This window comes from Zalophus californianus, chromosome 7 (assembly GCF_009762305.2).
Source record: "Zalophus californianus isolate mZalCal1 chromosome 7, mZalCal1.pri.v2, whole genome shotgun sequence".
Classification (NCBI taxonomy): domain Eukaryota; kingdom Metazoa; phylum Chordata; class Mammalia; order Carnivora; family Otariidae; genus Zalophus; species Zalophus californianus.
In genome coordinates, this window is record NC_045601.1 from 60,798,413 (window position 1) to 60,823,482 (window position 25,070).

At 36.8% G+C, this 25,070-nt stretch overlaps 1 protein-coding gene across 2 annotated transcripts; it reads left to right on the forward strand.

Moving 5' to 3' along the window:
- COQ3 (coenzyme Q3, methyltransferase) lies at window positions 1-24,723 on the forward strand. 2 transcript variants are annotated; one of them, XM_027603217.2, is made up of 7 exons: window positions 1-127; window positions 5,879-5,996; window positions 8,402-8,554; window positions 10,251-10,350; window positions 11,179-11,421; window positions 20,578-20,737; window positions 22,126-24,723. In XM_027603217.2, exons 1-7 carry the CDS (start codon window positions 19-21, stop codon window positions 22,341-22,343), a joined length of 1,101 nt encoding a protein of 366 aa, XP_027459018.1. In that variant the 5' UTR covers window positions 1-18; the 3' UTR covers window positions 22,344-24,723. The 2 variants fall into 2 exon arrangements, with proteins under 2 accessions (XP_027459018.1, XP_027459019.1); XM_027603218.2 differs by lacking the exon at window positions 1-127 and adding an exon at window positions 242-478.
- The last annotated feature ends 347 nt before the right edge of the window (window positions 24,724-25,070 follow it).

A 25,070-nucleotide genomic window follows, 5' to 3' on the forward strand; every position in this document is an offset into this window, starting at 1 on the left:
GACGTGGATCCTTTCACGATGTGGCGAGGCCGCAAGCTGAACTCCTCCGGGAATCGGTTTTTAGGAGTGCTTAGATCTAGGTGTTGGGGAACACAGGCTGAGGGTGCTCGCTTAACCAGTTCGGCAGGTGAGTGTCGCTTAACCAGGTCGGCACGGTGAAGGTCCCTCACAAACCCACCGTGCGGGCCGCTGTTCTGCGCAGGCGCGGGAGAGGGCGGCGGGCTCTCGCTGAGCTCCGCGCAGGGTCATCGCAAGACTTGACTACTTTCGGTCCGGTCCCTCGCTGTCGGCTGAACACCGGACCCGGGTTCTCGCCCTCCCCTTCCCGGAGACTGGGAAAAATAACAGGACTACTGGTCCTGGCCGAGGAGGGCACAGCCTCCCGGCCGCCGCCATGTATCCAGCGACCTGTGCCTTTTTTTGGTTGAGCCCTGGACTCGGGAGCCGGCGACCACTCTATGCCTGCTGGAGTCTCAAGGTCGTGTGCTTTCTTCCTTTGCAGCAGCGAGAAAAGACACCAGCTACTGTCTCATAGTTCTTGATAGCGTTGTATTTGTGTTTGCACATATCTTGCCTTTTTTCAGAAAGAATTTAAGACAGGCATACCGCTTTTTTTTGGTTAATTCAACAAACTCTGTTGGCAAATAAGATCAAGAAAATAACGCACTGAACCTGATGCTTGTAGAAGACAGTTTGATTATTTAACTCCCAATATTAACCAGAAAGTTAAGTTTACCCTTTATTTGAAACTCATTTAACAAATACTGTGTGCCACGCACTGGGAGTTTGTTTGCTTTTAAGATTTATTTATTTTTAGAGAGTGAGGGCCAGCCTCTAAGGGCGGGAGCGCAGAGGGAGAGAGAATCTCAAGCCGACTCCCCTCTGAGCCCATTGAGGGGCAGAGCTTGATTCCTAGATCTGGAGATCATGACCGGAGTCTAAATCAAGAGTTGGACACCCAACCAGCTGAGCCACCCAGGCGCAGCAGGCACTGGGTATTTTTTAAATGAACGATACCTCAGAGGTCTCTAAAAAATGTTAGAACTGAAATTAGGATATAATGGGTCAAACGGGAAAGTCATAGGCCCATGAATAGAGTTAAGAAGTTGGTGCTCTAATACAATGAAAAATAGTGCAGCCAATAAAAATGATTTAAATCAATATGTGTCTGCATGGAAAAATTCGGATATAGCGTTAAGAAAGTTACAAATCAGTGTGTATTATGATCTTAGATTCATAAATGGAGCTATATGGAGAGAATAGAGATACATCGAAATTTTAGCAGTGATTATATGTGGTGGAGGTGGTTATCCATCATTTTATGATATATTTTCAGAATTTATTTTTTCAGCAAACATGCCTTTTATAATTAGAAATGTAGAAAAAATACAATATAAATATTAAATATTTTCAGATTTGGGGACTGAGTATAGAAGGAGCATCTAATACATATTTGGGATCAGGGAACAAGGTATTTAGGAAGCTGTCTTGAGGGAGTTGGGCAATTTTGGAAGTCGTTGGAGTGGCCAAAGGACTAACTTGAGTATCTGTGAGATTTCTGGGAAAGTGCAAAGTGTTCCTTGAAAAGGAAGGCTGGAGGTGAGGGCAGAGACTGGCAAGGGATGAGACAGACTTTTTAGGCCATGACAAGTCTATGAAAGGCTACGTATACCTCCTGAGATTGACTTTACCTTGAGGACGGTGGGAAATTACTGAATGAGCAATATAATCAGACTTGTATTTAAGAAAGAACACTTGGCAGCTGTGTAGAAAGTTAGATGGTGGCAGGCAAGACTAGGCTCAGGGAGACCTTAAGAGTAATCCAGACAATAAATGATGATTGCTGGAACTAAGGTATTGGCAGAGTAGAGGTTTTGTTCACTGTTGGCATGGCACATTACAGGCTCTGAATGAATTAAATGAAGTTTTCCTCCATTTTTTTAAAATCTCAAATACCAAAATGATCACACATTCAAAGTAGAGAAGGAACTGGTAGTATTCTATTTATTAATACAAACTCAGTTTCTGTCAGTTGTGGTGTGGTGGTTGTTAAAGCTCTTGAGAATTCTGGCAATACTGATAACTGAGGGGCTAATTTTACAGAAATAGGGGAGGAGAAGGGAAGGTAGGGGTCATCACTGAGTACAGAGCAGGGACTGTGTTAAAATCTCTGATGTGCAGTTTCATAATAGTAACAACATATATTTTTATCTGTGTATCACAGTTTACATAATTCTCTAATATTTCATTTATCTGCCTAAAGTCATAAAGAAGGTAGTATTTGAAGTAGGTCTTAGAGGTGGTATAGATAGAAATCGTGGAAGAGAGAGTAACATGAGCAAAGGCCTAGAAGCACGAACTGTATTTTTGTATGTGTGATAATGTTGAAATGGCCTTGCGCCAGACTGTGAAGATCCTACTAAAAAACAAAACAAAATTTAAAAAACAAAAAGCTCAAGAGAAAAATATTCAGAGACGGTGAAAAGACAAGCCATGAAATATAAATGACTGTTTGTCTTAGTCCATTTGAATACTATAACAAAATACCACAGACTGGTGGTTTATAAACAACAGAAATTTATTTCTCATAGTTCTGGAGACTGGGAAGTCCAAGATTCGGTGTCTGGTAAAAGCCCATTTCCTGGTTTATCGATGGAGCCTTCTTGCTGTGTCCTCACATGGTAGAAGAGGCAAACTTGCTCTCTGGGGTCTTTTATAAAGACACTAAACCAATCATGAGGGCTCTGTCTTCATGACCTCATCACCTCCCAAAGGCCCCACCTTCTAATATCATCACTTTAGGGGTTAGGATTTCAATGAATAAATTTGGGGAGGACACAGACATTCAGACCATAGCACCATTAAGTTAAGAAAGGACACTTAGCCTCATTTATGATAAACTCAGATAACACTGAGATACCATGTTCACCTATTGGATTATCAAAGATAAAAAATTTTGATAATACATTGCATGAGTGACTATCAATGTATTATTGGTGTGGGTAAGCCAACACTAGAAACTGGTTTTACCCATGGGGTTGGGAACTGGTTCAAAATCTATGAGTGGGAATTACAAATTTATAAATGCACTTGCCATTTAACACAGTAATTCTTGGGATTTCACCTACAAGTACTCTCTAAAATATATGAAATTACCTATGGAATTCAATCTTATGTTTTTGGAATAGCAAAAACTTGTGAATAACCTAAATAAATGTCCAATAATAGGAGACTGCTTAAATAAACTATGAGAGAGCCATATAATGAATTACTGTGCAGCTCTAAAAAGAAAGAAAGGAAGTTCTTTATGCTTGGTTATGCAAAAATCTCTACAATACCTTGATAGGTAGAAAAAGCAAGGTAGGAGAGGTACTTTGTAGTATAACCTTTTGTGTTTTTTAATTTTTAAAAATTAATTTTTTTATTTTGAAATAATTTAAGATTTATGAGAAGTTGCAAAAACAGTACAGAAATTTCCATGTGCTTTTCATCCTATTCTTCAGTGATAATATCTTACCTAACCATAATACATTGTAAAAGTCAGAAAATTGACATTAGTATGGTACTATTACTAAAGCACAGACCTTATTTGGATTTTACCACCTTTACGTGCACTCATTTGTGGGTGTGTGTGTGCATGCATATGCATGTTACCACACATACAGATTTGTGTAATAACTACTACAATCAGGATATGGAACTGTTTATAATCACAAAGAAATTTCCTGGTACTACTCCTTTGTAGTCAGACCCTACCCTGACCTAAACCCTTGGTAATCATTGATTTGTTCTCCATTACTATAATTTTACCATTGCAAGAATGTTATATAAATGGAATCGTACAACATGTACCTATCAAAATTGTCCCCCCCCAGCATAAATACCCTTGAAATCTATCCAAGTTCTTGTATCAAAGGTCATTCCTTTTGATTTCTGTTTAGTATATTTTGCAGTTTGTTTAAGCCATTCACCTATTATGGGATATTTTGGTATTTCTGGTTTTGGGCTATTACGAATAAAGCTACTATTGACATTTATATACAGGTTTTTTTGTGGAAGTGTTTTCACTTCTCCGGGATAAGTGTCCAAGAATGCAATTGTTTTGTATGACGTGTATGTTTAACTTTTATAGAAACTGCTAAACCACTTCCCATAGTGTCTGTATCACTTTACATTTCCACTAGCAATGTATAGGAGATCTAGTTGCTTTTATATCCCAGTGCTCCCTTGGTTATACCAGGATGGTTATATTTTAGCCAACTTGATAGGTATGTAGAGGCTTTCATTTGCATTCCCCTAATGGTTATTGATATTTCACATCTCTTCATGTGCGTATTTGCATCCGTATATCCTCTTTGATGAATTGTCTGTTCATGTCTTTCTATACCCATTTTATAATAACCAGACCCATTGTATAATTGGGTTGCTTGGTTTGTTGTTGTTTGTTTTATGGGAGTTGGGTTTTACTATTGAGTTTAAAGAATATTCTCATATATTCCAGATGGAAGTCCTATGTGGGGTATGTGTTTTGTAAATATTTCCTCCCTGTCTGTGATTTGTCTTTTCTTTTTCTTAACAGGGTCTTTTGCAGGGCAAAAGTTTTCAATTCTAAGTCCAATTTAATCAATATTTTCTATTTTGGATTATGCTTTTGGTGTCAGGTGTAAGTAGAACTCTGTGCCTAACCCTAAGTCATGAAGATCTGTGATAGTTTCTTCTAAAAGTATTATGGTTTTGCATTTAGATCAATGATCTATTCTAAGTTTATTTTTATATAAGATTTGAGACTTAGGTTTAAGTTTTCTTTTTTGGTCTATGGTATCCAATTGTTTGAACACCATTTATTGAAAAGACTATTTCTCCTTCATTGAACTGCTTTTCACCAGTGTCAAAAAATCAGTTGGGTGAACCTTATAATGTCCCTAGGAATTTTCTTTGCTCTAAGGTCTACTTTGTTTAAATATTTATTGGACAATTGAATGTTCTGCAGCAGAGTAACTAGTTCATAAAGCAGGTCTCTATGTAAGTTTGTACATATAGACTGGACGAGTGATTCTTTTAGGATGATATGTATACACACACATATACATACAGATTTTTCTTTTGGATAGGGTTTAGAGCCTATGTATAAATCCATTTCATGTAGCTAACATGTGACAGAATTTGAACTAGTTTTGACAAAATACTCTCAGTATTTTTATATATAAATATATATATTTATTTTATATATATAGTTTTATTTTAAATATCATTTTTATAATTATGCAGCATAATATTGGTGCAGAAACTAATGGTATGAAAAACTTTTACATATACATATTTTTGCCAATTAAAATTTCAGAAATTTCTGATTAGAGTTAAATGGCAGAATGCAAGATTTTTATTTTATTTTTATTTTTATTTTTTAAAGATTTTATTTATTTATTTGACAGAGAGAGACACAGCGAGAGAGAGAACACAAGCAGGGCGAGCAGGAGAGGGAGAAGCAGGCTTCCCACTGAGCAGGGAACCCGATGTGGGGCTCGATCCCAGGACCCTGGGATCATGACCTGAACTGAAGGCAGACGCTTAACGACTGAGCCACCCAGGTGCCCCAAGATATTTATTTTATATTTTAGAATAAAATCCAAAAGTAAGGGAAAACCCTTTTGTTTATCAATTGTAGTAAGAGATTGCCATGTAAAATAGTTTTTTCAATTATATGCATATTAGGGATTTATAGTGTGCAGAGCTTTCTCTAGACATTTAATTTTTATTTTCAGAGGCATCTGGCTGGCTCAGTTGGTTAAAGCATGTGACTTTTGATCTTGGGGTCGTGAATCTGAGCCCCACGGTGGGCATGGAGATTACTTAATAATTTTGTTTTCAATTTATTCAGAGAATCAGTTCAGTTGGACTCCACAAAGTAAACCATGGGTTTTCAGTGACTACAGAATCATGTGGTTCAAATCCTACAAAATGACTTTTACCTGCTTGAATAGAATGAAAATTTACAGGTAAGTTTATTCATTACTGTGGCAAATATTTACATAATTATGTACCGTAATAGTTTAGTATTGATTATGTTTAATAAACACTGCTAGTTAGTATGAAATAGCTTATGTGGTTTGATTAAGGTATCTTTTATTTATCTAAATATTCTTATTCTTCCAACAACTTTTACATTTGGAAAGTTTCAAACCTACAGAAAAGTTGTAATACAGTATACATGTAGTGCATACCCTTCATCTGTATTCAAAGGTAGCTTTTATTTTTAATGTAGGACTGTATTACCTGGAGAAATACTTTTTACTTCCTCACTTGTGACAAGACACAACTAATACGGTGCTTAAAGTCATAAATGATTTGGGTACAACATAAATATGATAAGGTAGATAGCTATACAATTCTAGGTGGTAAGATTGAATCAAAGTAATATCTCTCTGTAGTTGTATTTTATAAACCAATTTCTAACCTTGTGAAAAATATTGCATAGAGTTAAGGTATGAACTCTGTTTCCCCAGTGCATGCTCTACTTCTTGTAAATAAGCTAGCTCCTTAAAATTGGGTGTATGTGAAATCATTGGTAGTCAACTGAGCAACCACCTACTGTTACCTGTTGTATGTTAGTCATTGATTATTGAGGCTTTGCATGAAGCACAGAAAAAGACAGTAATGTTCATAAGGTAATATTAAAGAGGCATGATATTTAACTCTTAAGAGGATAGTAAGTCATCAATGTAGAATGTACTCTATGTAGCTAAGAAAAACACAGTAAAAATTTGAATAGTATTACCTATTCTAATGTAACAACCTTATTCTTTTTTACCCCAGAACTTCTGGAGGATTTTCCTATCATATACTTTGACATGGAATTTGGTATAGTGTCTGATTTCTTTGGTCCCTGTTTGATCCCATTTGATTTAAAAAAAAAAATAGGTGAATTATATACTTTTCTGGGTCTTCTTTATTAGATTATTCATTTGACATATGTTTCCCAAGTACCAACTGTGTTCTAGGAACTGTGCTACTCACTAGGAATAAAATGGTAAATGAGACAGTCCATACCTTGCCCTCATGATGTTTAGTGGGGAGACATGATCAAATTGTCACATAGCTCCATGAAGAAAATACAAAATTATGTGGGAGTTAAAATAGGAGAATATAACCCAGTTTTGAGAGTCAGGAAAGACTTCTTAGATGGCATTCCATTTAAACTAAGATCTGGGGCGCCTGGGTGGCTCAGTCGTTAAACGTCTGCCTTCGGCTCAGGTCATGATCCCAGAGTCCTGGGATCGAGCCCCATATAGGGAGCCTGCTTCTCCCTCTCCCACTCCCCCCTGCTTGAGATCCCTCTCTCGCTGTGTCTCTCTCTGTCAAATAAATAAAATCTTTAAAAAAAATAAAAATTAAAAAAAATAAACTAAGATCTGAAGGAGTTAATTAGGTATGCAGAGGAGGGAAGGGAATGTGAGAAGAATGGTCCAGGTAGAGGGAGCAACCTGTACAAAGTATCTGAGAAAGGGGTATGTGGGGTCAGTGCAAGGAAATGAAGGAAGGCCCGTGGGGCTGGAATGGGGAGGATGAGGAGAGTAGCAGAGAGTGCATTTGGGAAGGGAAGAAACTGGGAACCAAATAATTCAGAGCATTGTAGGCCATGCTAAGGATTTTGAGTTGTTTTCCTAATATCACTGGGAAACCGTGGAAGTATTTTAAGTGGGAAAATAGCACAATCATATTTATATTTTGGAACACTCTGGATGCATTGTAGGGAACAGATTGAAGGGAGATGTGGTAGGAAGCTGGTGGACTAATTAGAAGGCTAGGGCAATAAATAGTTCAACCAAGAGATGATGGTAGCTTAGACTAGGATGATAGTAGTAGAAATGAAGAGAAGATGGGGCACTTGGGTGCAAATCCTGGCTGTACCATTTACTTAATCTCTCTAAACCTCACTTTTCTTACCTGTGTAATAGGAATTATGATATGACCTACCTTACAGAGTTGCCAGAATAATTAAATAAGATGACATATGACGTATATAGAGTTCTTAAATAGGACCCGCATTTAGTAAGTGCACAATAAATGGTTACTATTACTATTTCTACTTCTACTACTACTATTCCTATTATTATGTTATTATCATCATTACCATTAGACATGACCCAGAAGGCCAAGTCTTGTAACTTTCCATTTCTGTTGTAATTTACTTTGAAAACAAATCAACTCTGTTCCATCTACAAATATATATATTTGCAGTGTGATTATGAGAAAACCTGGTTTTAAAGCATCAAAAATGAGCCATACATGTATTTTAGAATCTAAGAAATTGTAAACTAGAATATCTTTCTACATGAATAGATCCTACGTTATATTTTTTTAAATGTCTGTGTTTGCCTGGCTTTTCATTTTGACCTTGTAGGTACCCTTGGCCAAGGCTGTACGGTACTTCTCAAAGCACTGTAGACAGCAGTGAGATAAAAACATTCCTGGCCCTGGCTCACAGGTGGTGGGATGAACAAGGAGTATATGCAGCTCTTCATTCGATGAATGACCTGAGGGTGCCATTTATTAGGTAACATTCCAGAAACTCTAAGTCTTTTAAAATGCAACTCTTTTCAATAATTTATCTTCTTTTGAGTTTATTTTTCTCTTGGTTTATACCTAAGTTCAAAATGCTGCATTTTAAATTTGCTTTAGAAATTAGAGAGATTCTGGGGCAGCTGGCTGGCTCAGTCAGTAGAGCATGTGACTCTTAATCTCAGGATCATGAGTTCAAGCCCCACATTGGGTGTGAAGTGTCCTTAAGATAAAAAAAAAAAAAGAAAGAAAAGAAATTAGATCCTTTTCAATGTCCATTGTTTGAGCCATTAATTTTTAAATAACATTACCCAAAATCTAGGCTGCCTTTATTAACTAACTTGAAGCATTTTTGGACAATTTCGGGTTATTTAGAATTAAATCCTTATGAGAAGGAACTAGGATACTATGGCATCGAGGTCATTTTGTACTGACTTTGACCTTTAGGCAGTCTTGATAAAGGGGCACCTGGCTGGTTCAGTCACCAGAGCATCTAGCTCTTAATCTCAGGGTCATAAATTCAAGCCCCATGATGGGCATGGAGCCTACTTAAAAAAAAAAAAAAGATACCCTAAGCTATCCTTATTATATATAACATTTATTTTACTTATTTTTTTTTTTAAGATTTTATTTTTTTATTTGAGAGAGAGAGAGAGAGAGCATGAGCAAGGGGGAGGGGAAGAGGGAGAAGCAGGCTCCTTGACGCAGGGCTCAATTCTAGGACCGCGGGATCATGACCTGAGCTGAAGGCAGATGCTTAACTGACTGAGCCACCCAAGTGCCCCAATATAACATATATTTTAATATAAATATAATTAAAATTCATATACAGTCCAATTTAAAAGTGTAGTTTACAATACTGTTAGGTCTATATATCTGGGCGTATGTGTTTGTACTTATGTTTGTTTATGTGGTAAAGTGTTACTATGATTATCTTAGAATTAAGTTAACTTGATTTGGATGCCTATTTACATGATCATGAAAACACCACTAACTTAGAAGATCAAGAGAATCCATTTAGAAAGGAATCTAGGCAAAATCTCAAAATATAGATCTCCCGTATGCTTCTTCTAAGCCCTGTAAAATAACCTATTTGTTGCTGACTTGAAATGGGTCTAGCAAGTACTGACAATGTAGCTAATAGATTCCTCCTTTGACATGCTATCTCAAGCAAATAAAATTAGGTGAATCTAAACTAGATTGTTTTTTTGTTTTTAAAGATTTTATTTATTTGACAGAGAAAGACACCGCGAGAGAGGGAACACAAGCAGGGGGAGTGGGAGAGGGAGAAGCAGGCTTCTGCCGAGCAGGGAGCCCGATGCGGGGCTCGATCCCAGGACCCCAGGACCCCAGGATCATGACCTGATCCGAAGGCAGACGCTCAACGACTGAGCCACCCAGGCGCCCCAAACTAGATTGTTTTTAAAGTTTTTCTTTAGATTATTAGTGAAGTAATAGTTAATGCGTAATTATTACTAGTTTATTTCAAGAGCTTTACTTGAAACCTCCTTCCTGCTTTTGATTATTAAAAAAAGTCTTTAATGCTGAAAATAAAAGGTCTGTTTACCCCCAAATATCAATAATCCATTTAAAATGAGAGGTTAACATATCCTTGAAAATTGTACATGTTTAAGATTTTACTGACAAAATTAACAATTTTTTTTTTTTTATGTTTTGGATTTTTAAAAAAGAGACAATCTTTTAAAAACAGTTGCTCAGCACCAGCCAGGAAAACCTTTGTCTGGGATCAAGATTCTTGATGTTGGCTGTGGTGGTGGATTATTAACAGAAGTAAGTGGTTTACAACTTTCCTGCCATTTTTAACTGGGAAAAAAATTGAAAAAAGTAGGCCTGTGACTCATTTATCCTTTTAACAAGTAGTATTGTTTATTTAAAAAAAATGAATAATATTCTTAATATTTTTACCATCACAAAACTAATATATGCTTTTCACTTTCTTAAAAAATATATAAAAATTTCAGAAAATTATAGAGAGGATTTTTGTGGTGTTTTTTGTTTTTTTGTTTGTTTTGCACAGAATTGGACACTGGCCTTCCAAATAGCTCTGAAAATTTTGTTGTCTCTTCTAAGAGATTGAGAAATTTCCACTGGTTTAAAATGCAATGATAAGCCATTCTTTGCTTCAATATCAAAACCTAACAGAGTACTGCCTGCTCATGGTGCCCTCCCCTTCTTAGGTGCTTTAGAGTGCTTGGAAGAATACTCATTCACCCTCTGTAAAAAATATTTGCCTCAACTTGTAGTATATTTATGCCCTGCAGCTCTCTTTTGTAGTCTTCTATCAACACAATAACTTTCGTGCACTTTAAATATGTTAATACTCATGTGTGTAAATGTACCTATAAAATATAGAACTCCCCTCTCAAATAGTTCTTTGTAAGTTTTTTATTGTTGTGATTATTGTTCCCTCTTAAGCTTTTTATTATGGTAATTGTCAAATGTGTACAAACTAGAGAAAATGATATAATGAACTTCCATGTACCCATAAACGATCTCCAATAATTATCCTCTCATGATTAATCTTGTTTCCTTTTTGATAAGCTCTTTATTGCTAACATGTATTCTTCTTGAGGATAACAGTTTTTTTTATCCTATTAGCCTCTAGGGCGGCTTGGAGCTTCGGTTATTGGAATCGATCCTGTGGCTGAGAACATTAAGATAGCACAGCACCATAAATCATTTGATCCAGTCCTAGATAAGAGGATAGAGTACAGAGCATGTTCCCTGGAAGAGATTGTGGAAGAGACGGCAGAAACATTTGATGCTGTTGTAGCTTCTGAAGTTGTAGAACATGTGATTGATCTAGAAACATTTATACAGTGCTGCTGTCAAGTGTTAAAAGTAAGACTTACCCGGTTTACTTGTTTTTTTCTTTTGAGTGTGTGTAGGTATCCATAGCAATAAGTGTTTCGTAATACTTGAAACCAGGAAGCTAGGATTAGGGGATAGCATCTCTGCTGGGGATTATTTCTGCTTCTCAGCTTGCACTCAGTACCAGGGTTTTCCAGATACAGTATCTTGATATCCAAGAGTCTTGAAAAGTGTTGGTGCTGAACACAAATTACAAACAATAGATTTAAATTGGTTTTTTTCTCTTTGGTATACTCTGGATTAAATACCTAATAGATACTGAATGGCAGTCACTAAGAAATTGATTTGGATTGATACTTAAAAACAATAAAACCATTATTAATTTGTGTAAACTGACTTAGGTAGCATTTTTTAAGTAACTTTGTGATATATATAACAGTTTTCAGCTTATAAAGGAATATTTCATATATATGATCTCACTGATTTTCCCTACAACCAGATGAGGAAGGTAAGCAGGTACTGTTGTGACCAACTTGGACCAAAGGAGATCAGAATTTGAGAGAGGTCAGAGGTCACTTGGCCTTTTTGTTTTTTAGTGTTGTTGTGTTTTTGGTTTTTTTTAAGATTTATGTATTTATTTTAGAGGGGGGCTGTAGAGGGAGAGGGAGAGAAGGTCTTAAGCAGACTCCTCGCTGAGCAGGGAGCCCCACACGGGGCTCGATCTTAAAACCCTGAGCTCACAATCTGAGCCAAAACCAAGAGTCAGACTCTTAATTGACTGTGCTGTGCAGGCACCCCTTTTTTGTGTTTTTTTTTTTTAATTGAGGTCTAGTTGACATATAATATTATATGAGTTTCAGGTGTACAACATAGTGTTTTGACAATTACAGAATTATAAAATGCTCACCACAGTAAGTGTACTTACCACCTGTCACCATAAAAAGTTATTACAATATTACTGACTACATTCCCTATGCTGTATTTTTCATCTTCATGACTTACTTGTTCTATAACTGGAAATTTATACCTTTTAGTCCCCTTTACCTATTTTGCCCATCTCCTACCCCCCTCTCTTCTGGCAATCCCAGTTTGTTCTCTGTATTTATGAGTATGTTTCTAGTTTTTGTTTGTTGATTTGTTTTATTTTTTAAATTTCACATGGAAGTGAAATCATATGGTATTTGTCTTTTTCTGTCTGACTTATTTCACTTAGCATAATACCCCGTAGGTCCATCCATGCTGTTGCAAATGTCAAGATCTCATTCTTTTTTTATAGCTAATATTCCATTGTATATATATATGTGTATATATATATATACACACACACACACCATATCTTTATCTATTCATGTATAGATGGACACCTAGGTTGCTTCCATGTCTTGGCTATTGTAGATAATGATGCAGTAAACATAGATATCTATATCTATATCTATATAGATATAGATATATATATATACCTATTTTTTATTTTTACAGCCCCCCGCAAGGTGCATATATCTTTTCAATTTAATGTTTGTTTTCTTCAGGTAAATATCCAGAAGTGGAATTACTGGATTCTATGGTATATCTATTTTAATTTTGGGGGGAACCTCCATATTGTTTTCTATAGTGGCTGCACCAATTAACATTCTCACCAACAGTGCACACAGGTTCCTTTTCCTCCACATCCTCGCCAACACTTGTTATTTCTTATCTTTTTGATACTAGCCATTCTGACAGGTGTGAGGTGATATCTCATTATAGTTTTGATTTGCATTTCTCTGATGATTAGTGATGTTGAGCATTTTTTCATGTGTCTGGTGGTCATCTGTATGTCTTCTTCAGAAAATGTCTACCAGGTCCTCTGTCCATTTTTTAATCAGGTTGTTGTTGTTGTTTTTGGTGTTGGTAAGTTGTAGGAGTTCTTTATATATATTTTGCAGATTAACTCCTTACAAATTTTTTTCCCATTTAGTATGTTGTCTTTTGGTTTTGTTGATGGTTTCCTTTGCTGTGCAAAAGGTTTCTGGTTTGATGTAGTCACAGTTGTTTATTTTTGCTTTCATTTCTCTTGTCTGAGGAAACAGATCCAGAGAAATACTGCTAAGGTTGATGCCCAAGGGATTGCTGCCTATGTTTTCTTTTAGGATTTTTATGGTTTTAGGTCTTAGATTTAGGTCTTTAATCCCTTTTGAGTTTATTTTTATGTATGGTGTAAAAAAGTGGTCCAGTTTCATTCTTTTACATGTAGCTGTCTAGTTTTCCCAACACCATTTTCCATTGTATATTCTTGCCTCCTTTGTTGTAGATTAATTGACCAAGTAAGTGTGGGTTTATTTTTGGTTCTCCATTCTGTTCTATTGATCTGTTTTTGTGCCAGTACCATACTGTTTTAGTTACTATAGTTTGTAGTACAGTTTGAAATCTTGGATTGTGATGCTTCCAAATTGGTTCTTTTTCAAGATTTGGGGTCTTTTGGGGTTCCATACAAATTTTAGAATTATTTCTTCTAGTTCTTAACAAATACTATTGCAATTTGATAGAGATTGCATTGACTCTGTAGGTTGCTTTGGTTAGTGTAGACATTTTAACAATATTCTTCCCATCTATAAGCATGGTATATCTTTCCATTTATTTGTGTCGTCTTCAATTTCTTTCATCAGTGTCTTGTAGTTTTCAGAGTTTAGGTCTTTCACCTCCTTGGTTAATTTTATTCCTAGGTATTTAATTCTTCTTGTTGTGATTGTAAATGGCAATTTTCTTAATTTCTCTTTCTGCTAGTTCATTATTAGTGTATAGAAGTGCAACAGATTTCTGGATATTAATTTTGTATCCTGCACTTTTACTGACTTTATTTTGTTCCTGATCTTAAAGGAAAAGCTTTCAGCTTTTCACCATTGAGTGTGATGTTAACTGTGTGGGTTTTCATATATGGCCTTTATCCTGTTGAGGTATGCTGCCTCTATACCCACTTTGTTGAGAGTTTTTATCATGAACAGATGTTGAATTTTGTCAAATGCTTTTCCTGCATCTATTGAGATGGTCATATGATTTTCGTCCTTCATTTCATTAATGTCTTGTATCACGTTTGTTCATTTGCGGATACTGAACTTTTCTTGCATCCCTGAAATAAATGCCACTTGATCCTGGTGAATGATCCTTTTAAAGTATTGTTGAATTTAGTTATTGGGATATTGGTCTGTAATTTTCTTTTCTTGCAGTGTTTTTGTCTGGTTTTGGTATCAAGGTAATGCTGCCCTTTTTCAAGGAATTTGGAAGCATTTATTACTCTTCTACTTTTAGAATAGCTTGAACAGGATAGATTTTAACTTTTTTAAATATTTGGTAGAATTCACCTTTGAAGCCATCTGATCCAGGACTTTTGTTTGTTGGGAGTTTTTTGGGTTTTTTTTTGTTTTTAAATTGCCATGGTCACACAGTTTTAATAAGTGTCAGAGCCAAGATTCAAATATAAGTAGTCTGACTCTAGAGCCCAAGTTATAAAAAGTGTGACCTTTTTTTTTAAAATTTTTTTATTGTTATGTTATTCACCATACATTACATCATTAGCTTTTGATGTAGTGTTCCATGATTCATTGTTTGTGCATAACACCCAGTGCTCCACACAGAATGTGCCCTCTTTAATACCCATCACCAGGCTAACCCATCCCCCCACCCCCCTCCCCTCTAGAACCTCAGTTTGTTTTTCAGAGTCCATTGTTGGGAGTTTTTTGATTACTGATTCAATTGTTACTAGTAATTGGTAGCGTTCAGGTTTTCTATTCTTGATTCAATCTTAGAAGATTGTGTGTTTTGGGGTATTCATTTCTACTAGGTTGTCCAATTTGTTGGCATTTAATTTTTCATAGTGGTCTCTTACAATCCTTAGCATTTCTATAGTGCTGGTTATAACTTTTCCTCTTTCGTTTATTTGGGCCCTCTCTTTTTTTCATGATGAGTCTGGGTAAAGGTTTTATCAATGTTTGTCTTTTCAAAAAACCAGCTGTAAGTTTCATTGATCTTTTCTATTGTTTTTTAGTCTCTATTTAATTTATTTCTGGTCTAATCTTTATTCTTCCTTCTACTAACTTTGGGCTTTGTTTATTCTTTTCCTGTTTCCTTCAGGTGTATGGTTAGGTTGTCTTATTGGAAATTTTTCTTGTTTCTTTGGAGTAAGCCACTGTCATAAACTTCTCTCTTAGAACTGCTTTTGCTGCATCCCAAAGATTTTGAACCACTGTGTTTCCATTTTCATATGTCTCCAGGTATTTTTTAATTTGCTCTGATTTCTTTGTTAACCCATTGGTTGTTTAGTTGCATGTTGTTTAGCCTCCATGTGTTTGTATTTTTTCCAGTTTTTTTTTTTTTTTTTTGTGGGTAATTGATTTTTAGTTTCATTCTGTTGTGGTCAGAAAAGATGTTTGATATAATTTCAATATTCTTTTTTTTTTTAAGATTTTATTTATTTATTTGACAGAGAGAGAAACAGTGAGAGAGGGAACACAAGCAGAAGGAGTGGGAGAGGGTGAAGCAGACTTCCTGCGGAGCAGGGAGCCCAATGTGGGGCTCGATCCCAGGACCCTGGGATCATGACCTGAGCTGAAGGCAGATGCTTAACGACTGAGCCACCCAGGCGCCCCTATTTCAATATTCTTAAATTTATTGATTCTGGGGGCACCTGGGGGGCTTAGTCGGTTAAGTGTCTGCCTTCAGCTAAGGTCGTGATCTTGGGGTCCTGGGATCAAGCCCCATGTGGGGCTCCCTGCTCAGCAGGGAGTCTACTTCTCCCTCACCCTCTGCCCCTTCCTCTCTCCTGCTTGTGCACTTGTGTGCTCTCTCTCTCTCTCTCAAATGAATAAATAGAATCTTAAAAAAAATTATTGATTCTTGTTTCGTGGCATAACGAGATCCATCCTGGAGTATATTCCATGTGCACTTGAAAAGAATGTGTACTCTGCTGTTTTTATATAAATGTTCTATATCTCCCTGTTAAGTCTATTTGGTCTAATGTGTCAATCAAAGCAACTGTTTCCTTACTGATTTTCTGTCTGGATGATCTATCTATTGATAGATAGATAAGTGGGATGAGTGTTAAAGTCCCCTACTATTATTGTATTACTGGCAATTTCTCCATTTATGTTTGTTAATATTTGCTTTATGTGTTTAGGTGCTTTCATGTTCGTTGCATGTAAATTTACAATTGTTATATTTTCTTGTTGTGTTGATTCCTTTATCATTATTAATATCCTTCTTTGTCTCTTGTTATAGGCTGTTCTGAAGTCTTTTATTTAAAGCTTTTTTTTTCTTTGTTTCCATTTGCATGGACTATCTTTTTCTACCCCTTCACTTTCAGCCTGTATGTGTCTTTAGGTCTGAAGCCAGTCTCTTATAGGCAGCATATAGATGGGTTTTTGTTTTCTTTTTTTAATCCATTCAGTCACTCTCTGTCTTTTGATTGGAACATTTAGTTCATTTACATTTGAAGTAATTACTAATAGGTATAGAATTTTGTCAATTGTTTTCTGGTTGTCTTTGTAGTTCTCTATTCTTTTCTTCTCTCTCTTTCCTTGTGATTGATGACTTTCGTTGGTGTTATGCTTGGATTCCTTTCTCTTTATTTTTTGTGTGTCTGTGATAGGTTTTTGGTTTGTGGTTACCATGAGGTTCACATATAATATCCTACTTGTATAGCCCTCTATTTTAAGCTGATGGTCACTTAAGTTCAAACATATTGTAAAAGCACTACATTTCTACTACCCCCTCTACGTTTTTATGTATTTGACACCATATTTCACATATTTTTTTTTTTTGTATCTCTTAACTCATTTTTGTGGATATAATTGATTTTACTACTTTTGTCTTTTAACTTTCATATTAGCTTTTATAAATGTTTGATCTACTACCTCTACTATATGTTTTCTTTTACCAGTGAAATTTTTTTTCCTTTTGTAATTTTCTCACTTTCAGTTACGGCCTTTTCTTTTCTGCTTAAAGAAGTCCCCTTAACATTTCTTGTAGGACTAGTTTGGTGAGGATGAATTTTTAACTTTTGTTTGTCTGGGAAACTCTTTATCTGTCCTTCAGTTCTGAATGTTAACCTCCCAGGTAGAGTATTCTTGGTTGTAGGTTTATTCTTTTCAGCTCTTTGAATATATCATGCCACTCCTATCTGGCCTGCAAAGTTTCTGTTGAAAAATTAGTTGATAGCCTTATGGGGTTTCCCTTGCATGTAACTATTTGCTTTTCTTTTGATGCTTTTTAAGATTCTCTATCCTTAATTTTTTTACTTTTTATTGTGTATCTTGGTGTGGATTTCCTTGGATTTATCTTGTCTGGGGCCGCCTGTGCCTCCTGAACCCGGATGTTTGTTTCCTTCCTTAGGTTAGAGAAGTTTTCAGCTATTATTTTTTCCAATAAATTTTCTGCCCTTCTCTCCTTCCTCTCCTTCTGAGATCTAATGCAAATGCTAGTAGACTTGAGGATGTCCCAGAGGTCCCTTAACCTATCCTCAGTTTTTTATTCTCTTTCCTTTTCTTTTTCTTTTTTTCTTTTTTTTTTTTGCCGTTCAACTTAGGTGCTTTCTACTACCCTGTCTTCCAGATTGCTGACCTATTCTTCTGCATCTTCTAATCTGCTGTCGATTCCCTTGTGTATTTTTCATTTCAGTTATTGTATTCTTCATCTCTGATGGGTTCTTCTTTATATTTTCTATCTCTTTCTTGATTTGAACTCTCACTGAGTTCATCCACTCTTCTCCAATCTGGTGAGCATCTTTAGTACCATTACTTTGAGCTCCTTATCAGGTAGATTTCTTATCTCCATTTTGTTTGTTTGTTTGTTTTTGCTGAAATTTTAGCTTGTTCTTTCATTTGAAACATATTCCTCTATCTCCTCATTTTCTGTGTTTGTTTCCATGTATTAGGTATGTCAACTATCTACCCTGGTCTTGAAAGTAGCGGCCTTGTGTTAGAAGGCATCATGTGGGGCCCTAGAGTGCCATCCTCCCAGTCACCAGAACCAGACATTCTGGGCTGTGTGTGTCCACCTGTGGTGACTGGGCTGTAACTCTGTGCAAGCAGTGGTAGGCAGGGCTGAGCCTCAGCGCAGCTATGTGCAGTGACCAGCTGTGACTTCTGTGAGAATACTGGTATACAGGACTGCTTCCCAGCCATGCTGTCAGAGTGGCTCAGCTGTAATTGCTGCCCACATGCTGGTGTGTAGGGCTGCCCATCCTCCCCGCAGGGAAGGAGTTGCTTTGGAGAGGCCCTGGTCCTGCCTGGGGCTGCCACTAGGTGTGGTGGGGCAGTCGTTGCTTTGGGGGAATGCTGATTCTGACCAAGGCTGCCTGCTGGGTTTGGCAGGGCGGGAGTTACTTTAGAGGGGCACTTTCCAGGGCAGGTTGATCCACAGGGGAATGCCAGGGCAGGGTGAAGGAGGCACTCAGGCTTAGGTGCCAACCCTGCATTTGCACACTCCAGAAAGTGAGTGCTTTCTTCAGTTTTGTTCCTTAGGCATCTCACTTGCCTTACCATAGTCCTAGCTCTGTATGTAACCCATTGTACATTTCTCAAAACTGAGAAATTAACATTGACATTATACTATTAACTATACTACAGACCTTGTTAAATTTCATTAGTGTTTCCACTAATGTCATGTTTCTGTTCAGGATCCAACCCTGGATTCTACATTGCATTTAGTAGCCATGTCTCCTTAGTCTCCTTCATTCTGTAACAGTTTCTTGGTGTTTCCTCTTAAATGAGTTTTATTAGGCTTACCTTCTAATTTCCAAGCAAAATTTACTTATTACTCTTTGTGTGTGTCAGTCAGTATGTATGAATGGAAGTTCTTTCACACATATTAGGAATGCTGGCATTGTGGAATTAAAACTACTTTTTGCATTAATGGAAAGCCTATTAAGAAAGTAACCATTGCTCACCACTGTTTCCTTAGAGTAAGATTCTGTAGGACATAGATTAGATATTCATAAGTGATTTTTTCCCCCAGCTCTATTGAGATATAATTGACATGTAAGTGATTCTTAATAAGATATTTTGGAATACTAGAGTTTTAGAAAAGTTACAACGTGTCATGAAATAATACTTTACATTTCAGTTTTTAATTTAAGGGCACATTGCAGTATTTCAGGATCTCATCTTTCTTTTTGGTTTTGGGGTGGTACTGGAGATATATTCTCTCTCTCCCTGCGCGCACACACACACACACACACACACACACACACACACACACACACAGGTAATTATTAGAATGAATCTTTGGCATTTTATCCCCATTAGTCTGATGAGAATATGTAGAAGAGGGAAGTGACATTAATCTTTGCCATTTGTGGGAGTAAATATAGGAAACACCATAAATACAGCCACTAAAAAATGGTAGACTAGGGGTACCTGGGTGGCTCAGTCGGTTGAGTGTCCGACTCTTGGTTTCGGCTTGGGTCATGATCTCAGGGTCATGAGATTGAGCTCCACGACTGGCTCCGCACTCAGTGGTGAGTCTGCTGGAAAATCTCTCCCTCTCCCTTCCCCCCATTTGTGCTAGCCCTCGTACATGCATGCTTTGTCTCAAATAAATAAATAAATCTTGAAAAAAAAGAAATGGCAGACTAACTAGACCCATAAATGGTTTGTATTCATCTAAGTTCTTATCTTGATCTCTTCATATTCTTTATACTAATGAAATCAAAACAATATAAAAAAACACTCAAGCCTCAACCATTAATGTTTTTGTCAGAGAACACTTATTGGCTTTACTCACCTACACAAGATGTGGCGCTGTATGCCGCACAAAACAAGTTAGACAGACTCCGCACCCAAAGAGAAAACAGTGTTGACACATGTCAGACTGTAAATGTGGACATGTAACAAGGAAGAGTAGCTACATCTCATTTCTATATTTTTATTATAAAGTATCTGATATGTGCAAAAGCAAGTATATGTCACAGTAGTATGATTTTAAAAATTGTAAGCACTATTGCATAAATCCAGTGAGTACATCTGTAGTAGACTGCCTTTAATAATGGGTTTCCCAAAAGAAAAAAAACATTTTGGTAAATTATACTTTATTTATATTCATGTATCTTAATTACACATAAATTATTTGGAAGGAAGGAGGAGGACGGGGGAAGCCAAGCTTTACCCAACTGATACTCCTGACATCTAAAATGGTACTTCTATATATTTTTTTTAGCCTGGTGGTTCTTTATTCATTACTACAATCAACAAAACACAGCTGTCTTATGCCTTGGGAATTGCCTTTTCAGAGCAAATTGCAGGTATTGTACCAAAAGGCACTCACACATGGGAGAAGTTTGTTTCACCTGAAAAGCTAGAGAGCATTCTGGAATCAAGTAAGTATTAAGAATGTTTCCATTTTTCACAGCCTTACTGAACTTTTAATGTATCTATAATTATTAATCACACAACCTGGCACTTAATTAAATGGGCCACTATTCTTTGGATGTTGGTTTCATCTCTCAACTAGATCATAAACTCCTTGAAGTTAGGATTAGGTATTAGATACCATTCTGTCTCACCTGTGGCACCTAACCCAGGGCCAAGCAAATCACAGATGATCAATGAATACTTTTTGGCTGCTTAGTCCTTATTTGTTTAAGGATAAGGTACAAATATCTATTACTTACACATCCTCACTTGGTCCTGTTGAGGTCCTGCGTGTATCAGCTTATTTTACATGTTATTTTTTCTGATTCCTCCATACTCAGGTACACTTGAACTTCCTTGTCACTTTTTATGTATTTTATGCTACTTATACCATGCCTTATATTGTGGTTCTTTTAAGCCCCTATCTGGCCTGTCAGCTCTGTGGAGGCAAGACTGTCTCCTTTTTGTTCTCCCTGCAGTGCCTAGCCCTGCTTTATACATTGCGAGCTCTTGATTTATATGGTGAATTCCTATCAAGTAATAACATTTAGTTGGTGTTTGGTACTTCCTGCTGAGTACTTAACTCATGTATGTCTCAGGCTTTTTGTTCACATAACAGTATATCAGTAAACTTGATTTGGAATATTGGAATAGTATCAGTCCAAGGCAATGGAGGAAGTTCTAAGGATTTCTGCAAGTAACATTGTTGAAAACAGAGTAGGAAAAATTATTTTAAGATGCTTTATAGGAACATTCACTTGTTGGCAGATATTTTCTAATAAAAGCTTATGTTTATTAAATACTTACCATTCTGAACATTGTGCTACTTTATATGCATATATCATCTAATTCTAACAACTCTAGGACTATATGTTCTGTACATGTGAGAACATTGAGATTCAGAAGGGTTAAGTGACTTGATGTTGGTCACCATCTAGTAAGTGCCAGCCTGGGATTTGAACCCAAGCAGTCTGCTTTAGAGTTTCTGTTCTGTGCTATATCTAGTAAAGCATGATCTGTACTTGGTACACAGTATTTTTTCCTATTGAGTCAGGAATCCTTTTTTATTTTTTTAAGATTTTATTTATTATTATGTCAGAGAGAGAGAGCACACAAGCAGGGGGCGAGGCAGGGAGAGGCAGAGGGAGAAGCAGGCTTCCCGCTGAGCAAGGAGCCCAATGCCGGGCTCGATCCCAGGACCCTGGGATCATGACCTGAGCCGAAGGCAGACGATTAACCGACTGAGCCACCCAGGCATCCCAGGAATCCTTTTTTAATATAGAGTCGCATTAGAATCTTGGCATTTGGAAAGTAATTACATATTAAATCTACTCTTTCTGATTGTTTTTTTCAGACGGTCTGTCAGTTCAAACTGTGGCAGGAATGGTCTACAACCCCTTCTCAGGTTATTGGCATTGGAGTGAAATTACCAGCCTGAACTATGCAGCTCATGCTGTGAAGTCCACAGAACAGGAACACCCAGTGCCTGAGTTTGTTTTCAAGGGGGAAAGAGAAGAGCTCAGACATAAAGACTCCACCAACCCAGGTGTGCAGGAAGAGCTGAAGAAGTGAATTGTTTCTAAGGACTATGTATAATATGGCTTGAAAGTCTGATGTTTACATATGTCAAAAACCTACACTTTGTCATTTGTGAGTGGATCACGAAGAAAAGAAAATCAACAAAAAGGGCTAAAACCTTGGATAAAAGTTTTGATTGTTTCATCTAATAGCCACTTTCAAGGGATTATTCTGTGGATAAAAAGTTTTGGCAAGGTATTGTGTAATCTAGGCATTTAAATTCCTCAGCCTTTGTTTTATAAATAGGGTATGCATATTTGACTTCACTTTACAGATTATATATATTCATCCAGCATGTATGCACATACGTATATGCCGAAATGTGTTTTAATTTAAAGGAATCTGCATTATCTATGTTCTTTATCGGGTTTTAGCTAAAGGCAGTTATGCTTCTGACTTATGAAAACCAAATATAGTTTTATGCCACTTATATTTGGGAAGACAAAATGTATTTTTTCCTTTAAATTTTAGTATGTTGGAAAGCAAATGGATTGTTAAATCTATGCCGCGTTTGGATTCAAACATTAAAATCAAGAAGTTCGGATGATGTTGGACATACTTCTATATAGTTCCATAAATGTTTTATTGTGACTTTTTTTTTAAGTAGAAAGTATTTTTTAAAACTCAATTAAAAATTCAGTTATGGAAATTTTCTTCTTTGGCTAACATTTTTATAATTGAAGGGACTGACTTGAAATGTATTTTTATGCTTCTTGAAGTATGTGAGTCCCTGGCTTTTTCTGAAAGTCCAGATGCTCTATATAAAGACATTCATAGACACCGTTGACCCAGTGTGACAAACATGGATTGAATGTGTGTGACCCAGATGGAAGGTCAGCTTTTTAACTTCCTATCATTTTTCACTTTTACACTCATGTTTCCTGTATTCCTTTGTCGGTGTCTGTTAGAATTAGCTCCTCAGGCAAACACTTCCCAGCCACCTTAGCTTATCATTTGCTTGTTCTCAGCGGCATTATAGGGGAGGAAACTGAAATTTAAAGAATTAAAAGAGGAATTTTAACTTCAGTTGCTATTGCGTAATTAAGGTGCTAAAAATTAGGAGCTTCCATTGGCCTCCCTTTAAAAGTTAGATTCTTAGTCCGAATTCTAGTAGTTTTATTACCAAAACAAAGCTTCCTCGTTCTGTTAGGAAAAAAAAAAAGTGTTGGTATAAAAGAGTAATCTAAGACCAGTGTAATGGAACTGATTAAAAAGCAGTCCCCCAAACAAGTGTGTTTATTTTAGAGAAAAAACACTAACTTTCAGTTATTAAAAATACATTCTTAAGTGCTGGAAGTTCAGGGCGATTCAGTAATAACTACTTCTGTGTTTCTCTTGACTTCCAATGGGATGAAAAGATGAAAATTTTGTGCCTCTCTGTATAATCTAATTTGATCTTTCAGGCCAATTTCAACCAAATTTCAGGAGAAATAGGTTCAAAAAGACACTACAAATTTTTTTAAGTGTATATTTGTAGAGTGAGGATTGCCCAGCTGGGGAAAAGTATTAATTCTGAGAACTACCAACTTTTGAAAAGCAGTAATCTAGCAATTAGGGCTAGATTAGGGAGTTTCACCTGCAAACCTTCCCTCAGGAACTCTGGGTTCATGAGAATGCCCTGCAAGAAATAATGATAGAGACTTTATGACTAATGGTCCAGCAAAAGAGACTGTAAACCTGACTTAGAATGAAAAAGAACAAGGCTCAGAGAGCAAGAAGTTGAATTTGCAGGCAATCTTAATTTGGGGTGAGGGGAACAACCATGGGAAGCTGGGCAATGACCTTGACCACCTTGCTCAGTCAGGCTGTAATTAGAAAAACTGCTAGACCATCTGAGAGGTTGGCTCAAAGGACTACAAGCACTAGGAGAGCAAAACTTTCGGCACTTAGAAGTAGCCATGAATGATGGTAGCAAGGGTCACGTGGCAAGGCAGGTGGTAACAGAGATCAAGGGGTGTAGCTTTTCCCAAAACTTCTGCAAGGAACAGTGGGATCCAGCACCCAGCACATATATGCAAAACCCCCTGGGAACCTGCAGGAGCCTTCTGGAAGCAGGGTTCTAGAAACTAGCCTGGTTAAGAGACTAGAATAAAAAGCAACTGCAGTTGTTACAAAAGCGCTGATTGTTCCCAAAGTTGCTATGTTCTGGGGAAAATAAGTGCCATGCAGGCGTATAAAACATTGCTGTATTTGTGTGTTCTATATTTTTCCTGAAGACAAAACATCACAAAAGAATTGTCTTTAAATCTTTTATTCTATGGGGCGCCTGGGTGGCTCAGTCAGTTGAGTATCTGCCTTCGGCTCAGGTCATGGTCCCAGGGTCCTGGGATCGAGCCCCGTATCAGGCTCCCTGCTCATCGGGGAACCTGCTTCTCCCTCTCCCTCTGCCTGCCACTCCCCCTGCTTGTGCTCTCTCTCTCTGTGTCAAATAAATAAAATCTTTAAAAAAAATATTTTATTTTATGTCTAGATGTATACTTGAGGCACTAGAAATGCTATCACATTGTCTTTCCCCTAAATCATGCCTGAGTGCTCTCAAATGAAAATGTCAATATCATTGCAACTTGTGATCTTAAGGAAACTTTCTATTTTTTGATGAACATGTTTGGATTTGGAAAACAGGGGCGCCATTTGTGTACTAAGTTTGAACATTTTGTTTGATTATGATTTGTTAACAGAGTCATTTTGTAGGTAAGCTTAAGACTCCACAAAGAGCCGTTC

Bases quoted from the DNA above. Each gene is read 5' to 3' on its own strand.
- COQ3 (XM_027603217.2), top strand. From the start codon at position 19: ATGTGGCGAGGCCGCAAGCTGAACTCCTCCGGGAATCGGTTTTTAGGA. The intron at 128-5,878 runs GTGAGTGTCGCT...CAATTTATTCAG, and splicing joins TCGCTTAACCAGTTCGGCAG to AGAATCAGTTCAGTTGGACT. The intron at 5,997-8,401 runs GTAAGTTTATTC...TTGACCTTGTAG, and splicing joins AATAGAATGAAAATTTACAG to GTACCCTTGGCCAAGGCTGT.